Raw genomic sequence first — 8,798 nt, 5'->3', positions numbered from 1 at the left:
CAGTTTCAATGTATTTAATAGCACTTTTAATGTGCACAAAAAAACTAGATTACAAATATATTCAACATTAAAATACTGTATGTACAAATGAAAAAAAATCCTAGAAATACAGACACTCAAACAACCACAAGTGTAGATAAATAAGCCAACTTTTAACTGAGCAGTGATGGGAGTAAAATAGCACTTTCTTCATGGTTATATACTGAATATTAAGCAGAGTCTGTTAAAAGAGGTTAACTCACTTTTTGTGGTGCTAAAATCTAAAACCAGAGATAAAATACAACAAACACATAAATAACTACCAGCATTTATACATGACTGACTAATTTAGACATCAACACCACTAACAAATTACCTCTAAGGTTTAGCTACAAAAAATCTTTTAAAATATTAATGCACGTGTTTCATTCAAGTCACTTTGTGCTTAAAGTTATGTTAGATTTTATGTAACTGATAATGAAAAGGCAAGAGTGTGAACTATGGAAATTTAGATGTGATTTAAAACAACTGATTAGAGAAGTTCCAAAATATATGATACTGATATTTAACCTTACCCTTAGGAGGCTGATTCCAGAGATCATAAATATTTTGTTTGGCACATCAGATTAACTCTAACTAAATGAAACACTCCAGCTGTAATTGCACTAAATCAATTAAGTAAGCAAAAAATTTTTAGCAAACTTTCCCTGACAGCCCATTTTAAAGAGCTAAAATAAATTAATGCACTATTCTTGTCCAGTGTTTGTGACAAGAGGGTAAAAATGTCATAGATGACATTATATGCCATCGAACACGCTGTAGGCACTAATATAATACATTTGTAGACTTCATCGTGGGAACATTTCAGCCCAAACCGTCCTTTTTCATTGATCCTGCATGGATGTGATCAGATCCTCATAAAAGCTGAGAGAGGGGGTTTATGGAGAGGAATTAGCAGCAAAGGCCAATGTGGTATCAAAGCTGGGTGTCCTCTTTGGTGTCTATGCTGAAATCCCGTTTCTTTTTCAAGCTGCTGCTGTGAACAGGGGGTTCCTCGGGGACATGAGCCAGAGGGTCTGAACGAATCAAATACCTGAGAGAGAACAAAGATGTTTACACTCAGACTACTCCATTACTTTTTGACAAAAAAAATGTGTTTATTAAGTTTTAAATGTTACAAAATATATGACATAGTACATAAATAAGTAAAGTGTCCTTTAGAAAAATCAAGTCAAGGCGGCGTGATCACATTGCAACAGGGTTGTACATGATGTTTCTGTACACTAGTCCAGAGTAGTTATCCATGTATTTGAGAGGCAGTAAAGTACAGTAATAAGATCACAGACAGTTATACAAAACAACAATTAGCTTAATGAGGTTCAGCTTTAATTTTAACTCTCCATCTACATGGATACACCTTGTTGTTTAAGTTACACAGTGGTAATATAATTCATGTTGACTACTTCTGAATCTCTAAGAAGACATATTGCAAACAACAGTATTAGTGAGAATTGTTTCTGAGGCTTTTTGTTGTATATTAGAGTGCTCTGCAGGGGGCGCACCTGCCTTTAGTGCTATGGATGAGAAACATCCTTGGGTCTGCAGCAATATTAACATAGGTGGTACATACGTGTCATGACCCATGGTTTCTTACTATAACATTACATTACATCAATATGACCAATGTTCTCAATCTTATCTCTTCTTTTCAGTCTTTTTTGGTCTCCATTAACAACCAAGGATAGTATTTTGCTCCTCAGAAGATAAATACTCTATCCTCAACATCTGTGTCTAAAAGCCCAAATAGCGATTGCATTAAAATTGCATTAAACTAGAATTTAGCACTGCAGTGCACAGAAAAAGTGTGAAGCAATAATTCTTAAATTGTCCCATTTTCATTTCTCATAGTACTTTCAGCTATAAATAATGTAGAAATACTATATGAACTGCATAAATCTATAAAAACCTAGAAAAAAATCCTTCTCAAAGCTGAGAGTTTTAAAACTGCTCAGGAAAATATGCCTTGTGGTATAGGTTAATGGTATTGGCCTTAAGCTTATTAATATTTCTATGTATAATTGTTCATATGCCTTAAAAATTACAGTGAACTATTCACGATGCATCAAGCTTGAATTGTAAAAGTACATAACATGTTGCACTGGGTCTGAATTAGTTAAATTAAAGTAGGACTTGATAACCTTGCTCCCTTTGGGTTTTCATGTAACCAGGTTCCTGCTATATGCATTACTTCAGAATGAATAAAGTAGTAATACTTACACAATGTCATTAAGCTCCAGCCGGGTGTCAGGAGAGGGGTTGATGAGGACATATGACAGAGTGTTCTGGTGATCATTCTGCTCATCTGAAATAGAAATACCACCATAGTAAGCACAATGATATATTTAAACATTACTGGGCATGGGATCAAAACATCACCTTGTAGGTATCCCAGATTGACTCTGTTCATGACATCACTGGCTGTCAGATTTGTCAGATCTTCTGCAGTTAGAGAAAAAACAGACACTTTAAAGCACAAAAACACTATTAAGTTGTGAGGAAGAAAAACAGAACACTTGGTTTAGAGTGAGTAAAGTCCACTCTTACCATATCCAGAAGTGGGGAGACCCAGGTGCCTCATGCGGTTGCGAACCAGCTCGGACAGCTCTTCCCTCTCAGAGCGCCTGTAGAGATTAAGGCGCTGCTGAGCAATGCGTTGGGCATGGTCTTTGCTTGAGTCCCGGGTCACCCCTTGCCACCTCACGCTTTTCCTACTCAGACGCCTTGCCCACTGCATGCTCTTCTTCCTCCGAAGGGGATAATCTGACTGGTCGCTCCGAGACTCGTCTCCCCTCTCCTTCGTGTCTTCACACTCATCAACACTGACCGACACTTGGGACTGAGGTGACAGACATAAAGTAATTCATATGTTTTGTGGAGATTTAACTGTTTATGTCTCTTTTATCATTGTGGAAAAAAAATCCAATAAATATAATCCTAAACCAATTTCAGCACATTTTTCTCTGCTATCTCACCTCAGAAGTAGAGAAAATGTGGGACTCTGTGCGATAGATCCCAATAGGAATTTCAGCACTAGAAGAGCAGAGCTTCTGGAACAATCTCCCATAAGTACCAATCCACAGATCTTCTTCCGTTACTTTCATCTAAAGATGACAGAGATGAAGGGCTATACTCTTACAGCAGTTTGGCTAAATAAACATGGAACTAATGCAGATTATGTGTTTCCAGATTAACTTGTTCTGTCTGACTCACTGCACATAGGTATCCGGATCCTGGAGTGGTGTCCAGTCCCAGCAGCAGCCTTGCAATAAGAATCATGTAGTCCTTTACGAAAGACTGACACAGAATCACAGAAAAATAGCTTAACATGTTGTAAACAGTAAGAGATTTCAGTGACTGAACACAAGAGGGCACTTGTGCTTTGTGATAGAAATACATCTCTCTCTTTAGTTGCATCTGCTTAATCTGCTGCTGTGACACATTCTTTCACCTGGTTATGAGAAGAGTCATCGGAGGCTCCATGTTTTGCTGTACTAACCTGATAGAGGAGGGTGTCCAACATGCTGATACTGAACACTCTGCCTGCAGCGAAGGGTAGGCGGAACATGAAGGCCAAGTTGGAGCCTTTGTCACGCTCTTTCTGTGGTAGTTTGTAAAAGCAACATTAAATGCCCCGTCACTTTCTGCCTGTTTATTGGAAGAACAATTTCTGATACGCAATTAACTGTAAGCTTTAAGGTTTTGTCTGACCTTCTCCAGCTTGGAGAGAGCTAGTGAATAACAGTCCTTTGCTCTGAACTGCATGAACCTCATGTTAGATGGATGAGTAAGCTCTGTGATGATACTGAGGCTCGGAAACAACCTGAATGTCATGGAAAATAAAAAAAAGAAGAAGAAAAAAACACTGTGAGATGCAAAATTACAATTTATAACCAGACTTTTAAATAATCTTATCAGCACTGCTATCTAAATACAGCTTCCAGTGGAGGTAGTGATAGAAAGGAATTAACTACCTGAACATCGTCTGTACATTGACAATAGTTTTAGCATCAGCCATGTAGTCCTCCTCGGCACTCATGGTACTCTCTTTATCCACGACAACCAAGTTATCAGCATAGATAATACCACACTGGAGCAGATTGTCCAGACTGAAACACATCAGCACACATAAAAAAAAAACATAATAACAGCAAGCACCAATTTGCTAGAGACACACTGAACATATAATCAAATTAGGCAAAGTACAAACTCCTCTTCAATAAATTTTAATGAAATAATAAATGTAATAGAGAATTCAATTATGATGAAAGCTGAAGGGTATCTTACTTGTCTATGGTCCCAGCCATGTAGTACACCATTGGGAAGCAGCATATAGCCTCCAGGAAGTGGTTATCAGGTCTGCAGTAAGCAGGTGTGATAAGCAGAAACAAAATCAGACTATTTTGTTTCTGTTCTCTTAACAAACAAGAAAACACACTATATAAACAAATTTGTTATAAACTCAAGAAACATTTAACAGATGGGAGATGGAAAAAAAAATTCTTCCTCCAGTTAACTCTTAGTTTAGACTGTTTCTTCACTAATCCAGAGGTATGTTTGCAGTGTATTGCTTGCTTCTTACCAACATTTAGTAAAACTGACTAAGCCAAATTTAATGAATTTTGATGGAGAAGCTGACCTTGATCAAAGGAATAATTAATCTGAAGTGTAGATCTGAACAATCCTATTTACAGTATGCCCTGTGATCAACCACATCATTTTCTATCTGTAGACATCTACATCTTTTAAGCTGATGATCTCATCAGTGCATTTCTGTTTCGTTATAAAGGAACAAAACAGTTGACTTGTCTGCTCTTAATGTTCCTGCTAACTTTTTGGATTTACTAAGTTTTGCAGTCTAAAGCTGCTCTGTTACACTTTATGCAAACATATTTGCAAATGCAATTGGACACAATTCAACCTTTGTCATGTGAATCGACAGAAACAGCCCACACAGGTCCAACAAAAAAGCTTTTGAGTCAGTTATCTGATTGCATTGGAGCCCCTGAAAAAGAGCAGCAGTCAGGCGAAAGTGAGGAAAAACAGCCACTTTCAGTTGTGATTTTGTACTCATCAGGACAAAATAGAAATATTCATCTGATCTCTACAACGCATGTGTGTGAAAGCTAAGTGATTGAAGAGTAGCAGCCAGGTGCTGCTAATCAAATACACTTGTTTAATTGATCATCAGCAAGTGTGAGCATCGCTGTAACAGCAGAAATTTTGTCAGTTTGATGGTCTGAAGTATTCAGGTGTGTAGTGCAAAGCTAAAAAGAAAGGGCATTAGCAATGATGTTAGAGTTAACTATTGCCATTAACCCATCAATATGGGAAGGATTATAAAGCCATTTGTAAAGAAGTTGGAGCAGTGAGAATTATTATTCATATGAGGGAAACATTTAAGACAGCTGCCAATCTTTTTAATTCATTAAATAATTAATTCATTTTAAGGAAGTGAAAGTTCGCCCGAAGGACAGACTGTGTAATGAAACTGTAAAATAACAAGAGCTAAAAAATTCTCTAGGCCTCATATTTGCATTTGAGACCTCAAGAGTCAAACATGGTGTTGCAGCCACAGGACTTGAGCACTTTACAGTCATTTAGGTGACCCCAAATTTGTGTTGCCCAGTAAATGCAAGCGAATCACCATAAATTAGAAATGGGATTAGATGTGAATCAAGATCTTTTTATTTTTTTTTTCATTAGTTGTGCAGCCATTATTCCTGTACACATTAAAATTCTGCGACTTTTACAACTTTTCTACAATTGAAATTCAAAACCAAAAGTCTGCACCTTAAGTCCAGACTCAATACACAACTGTGACTTGATTTTGTTTTGGTAAATCGCTGTCTCAATATGACTTTTTGCTTATCCATCATACAGCTGCATCTAACAAATACATATTAAATGTATTCAAGGTAAACCCACAAAGTTTTCTGATTTAATATACACTAAATACACAAACTTGTTTATAGCTGCTTCAGGGATTAGGTAGTTCTGATGTGATGATGTCCAACTGTAAGTACTATAAGTAACTGTAAGTACCAGACCTTCAGGAGTTTTATCTCACTGAGTGAAGTAGTTTTAGGCTGAGGAGTAAGTATTCTGGTACTGAATGCTCTCATTGAGATTTGGTAGCTTTCTTACTGCCTGTCCTTCTACACCGCCTCTGACTGAGTCCTACTTTATGCATCTGCTCAGTCCTGCTGACTACAGACCCAAGGCTGTCATAAGTGCTTGAATTGCGTATCCATGTGCGTGGGTGTTTATGTGCGCAACAGCGATAGGGAGGGAAGACAGAGCAATGCATGGAGAGTTTATAGTTAATGTGTGTGTTTCTATGAGAATCCTGAAAGCTAGCATGTGGAGGCTGAAAAGGGACACATCAGGGCTGTAAATGAAAGCTTACGTGGCACTCCAAAGAAACAATTTTCTCTCCTTGTATCAGAATATATTATTCAGGTTCAAGGCAAAGTAAGTTACCATGGTGACCGTCAGGAGGTACAGAGAGCACAGTTTTTATTTTCTTTCTCACTAAAAACACAGTAACTGTGAGCAATAGTGGTAATCTAACATCAGGACTAACAATGGAGTTCCTCCTCCACAGCCTTGTCATAAGTGCTCCACTGACGCAAGCTTTCAACATACATAATGTTTCCCAGCATGACATGGTGACAGACTGCATGAAAAAAAAGGAACAATTCATTGTTGCATATGTGTGTGAAGACAAACTCACGGGTTATCAAGCAGCAATACAATAGGGTTGAGCTCTTTCCTGGGTCTGTAATAAGCTCTGAGAGGCACTATGAAGTTATAGAGACCATTCCCTGCAGTCTCAGCTGACACAATGATGAGCTTGTTTTTAAAGCCATAAGCCTTTGCATCCTCAAAACTATTGTGCTTGCACCCCTGCAAAAGGAATGAAAAACAGGTATTTTAAGTATGCTTTCATGAAGTGAAGGGCAGAGAAGAGAGATGGAGTGATTGAAGCAAGGTGTAATTCAGTGACTAAGTTGAAGGAAAAGCGACTGCCCACCTGGTCTAGTCGTAGGCAGCAAAACGGCGCTTTTTCAGCCAACAGATGGCACAAGGTGGGCGAGCTCCCAATGTACGGAGAGTTAGGAGGATAACCTTTCACATACCTGAAAGCAAATCCAGAAAGCATGAATGATATATTTCACAAAAAAATAAAAAAAAAATAAAATAAAAAAAAAAATAATGTATCTAGTTCTGAAAAGACTGCAGCTGGTCTCTCTTGGTTTGAGGATATGAAAAACATTGAGGCGAAACTTTCATAAAATGTACAAAAACCTACTAAAAATATGTTAAGTGATGAGTCATAGAAATTAAAATCAGCAGAAATAAAGATCACAAAAATTAAATTAAATCAAATCAAGATACATAGACATTGCTGTTCTGAAATAAAGCTACTTCTGTCAGTAGCTTTTACCAAAGGAAATCTCTACCCCAGAACTCCGTATTTATGGCTAATGCTGGGATTCTGTTACTCTTTCCCTTCACACTACTGTTTTAAACAAACTCTTGATTTGGTTGGTCAATTTGTGATGAGATTGAAGGGTTGAGTATGACAAACAATTAAATTTTACTCAGTAGATGAGTGGCCTTTTTCATCTGTGAAGACAGAGTCGTCCTCTGATTGGTCACTGAGGAGGTCACATGGCAGGATTGATGTAGAGTCAGCTATCTCTTGAACTGGAGCAATGCTCGGCCGGCGACCGCCTGTTCCATTAACTGTAGGTGGGAGCAGTTTACCACCTGGGATGTCAGGTGGACTTGTATTCTGAAGATCCATGGCTACAGTACCTGCAATAACAAATATATTCTTATTCAATACCTGGTTGACCTGTTTTATCCCATCAACATGTTTAGTTTTTCTTACCCATGCTAGCAATAATACTGTGCACAGGAAGCTGTGAAGGCCCATCGTAGATTCCCCCGACAGGACGGCCCTTCCTCTCCTCCTGACCAAAGATAAAGGCTGAGTTCTCTTCTTTGGTGATGTTGATGTAGTAGCAGGTGTCTGTGGCAGCCATGATGTGGTGTGGGCCAGGGTTCAGCAGGATGCTCTTGTTATCCTCTCTCTTTATACCGATGAGACACACACCATACCTGGAGATCACATTCATGCTGTTAGCATACAGCACCTGAAGAAGACACTGACAGGTGAAGAGAATAACTCTGCTTATGTCATGATTATGACACCTGTAAAGGTTGGGCTATGTAAGGAAGCTAGTGAACAGTGTTGTTGAATTTGATAGTTTGGAAGCTGAAAATATGGGGAAAAACAAGGGTCTGAAGGACATGCAATCAGCTGAGACAATGTGAAGGTCAGTTGAAAACATAAGGAACACTGGCTCCTTATATCAGTGTTGATGCTAATTTGACATGTTTCATCAACATGACCACTGTTGCAGAACTTTTATATTTCTATGTGAGTGATTCAGGTGCCGAGTCTCCAGATCTCTGGGAATGTGCTGGAAAAGAAGTCTGTCTTTGAAGGCACCACTTTACAATTTAACTTGAGAGATCTGCACTAACATCTTGTTAATTTCCTACAGAGATGTTGTGGAGGGTGTAATTTGCCAGATAGCAGCTGTTTTCATTGGACACAGGAGTCCTGGATAATATTAGGTGGGTGGTTTTAATGTTTTTGGTAATGCTAGACAGAAATATGCAATTTTAGCTTACTTTGGCTTAGCATTAGGACCGAGGGCAGGGAACAGAGTTCACTAAAACTTGTA

The 8,798-nt window shown here is 38.3% G+C and overlaps 1 protein-coding gene across 5 annotated transcripts in view; it reads right to left on the bottom strand.

Annotated features, from left to right (window-relative positions):
- kcnt1a (potassium sodium-activated channel subfamily T member 1a) overlaps window positions 1-8,798 on the bottom strand; it is a 32,701-nt gene continuing 23,903 nt past the window's right edge. For all 5 annotated transcript variants that reach the window (XM_041970970.1, XM_041970971.1, XM_041970973.1 and 2 more), the window contains 14 exons: window positions 7,937-8,166; window positions 7,644-7,860; window positions 7,073-7,178; window positions 6,773-6,945; window positions 4,324-4,395; window positions 4,011-4,145; window positions 3,748-3,859; window positions 3,536-3,637; window positions 3,250-3,333; window positions 3,012-3,140; window positions 2,584-2,875; window positions 2,416-2,478; window positions 2,257-2,341; window positions 1-1,072 (listed from right to left, as the gene is read on the bottom strand). In XM_041970970.1, the coding sequence (XP_041826904.1) occupies window positions 955-1,072; window positions 2,257-2,341; window positions 2,416-2,478; window positions 2,584-2,875; window positions 3,012-3,140; window positions 3,250-3,333; window positions 3,536-3,637; window positions 3,748-3,859; window positions 4,011-4,145; window positions 4,324-4,395; window positions 6,773-6,945; window positions 7,073-7,178; window positions 7,644-7,860; window positions 7,937-8,166 (1,918 nt within the window). In that variant the 3' untranslated portion in view covers window positions 1-954. The remainder of the gene's footprint in view (window positions 1,073-2,256; window positions 2,342-2,415; window positions 2,479-2,583; window positions 2,876-3,011; window positions 3,141-3,249; window positions 3,334-3,535; window positions 3,638-3,747; window positions 3,860-4,010; window positions 4,146-4,323; window positions 4,396-6,772; window positions 6,946-7,072; window positions 7,179-7,643; window positions 7,861-7,936; window positions 8,167-8,798) is intronic.

The sequence above is a fragment of the Melanotaenia boesemani genome, chromosome 19 (assembly GCF_017639745.1).
Source record: "Melanotaenia boesemani isolate fMelBoe1 chromosome 19, fMelBoe1.pri, whole genome shotgun sequence".
NCBI classification, from domain to species: domain Eukaryota; kingdom Metazoa; phylum Chordata; class Actinopteri; order Atheriniformes; family Melanotaeniidae; genus Melanotaenia; species Melanotaenia boesemani.
Note: the sequence above shows the minus strand (reverse complement) of the source record. Positions and strands in the feature narration are given on the sequence as shown.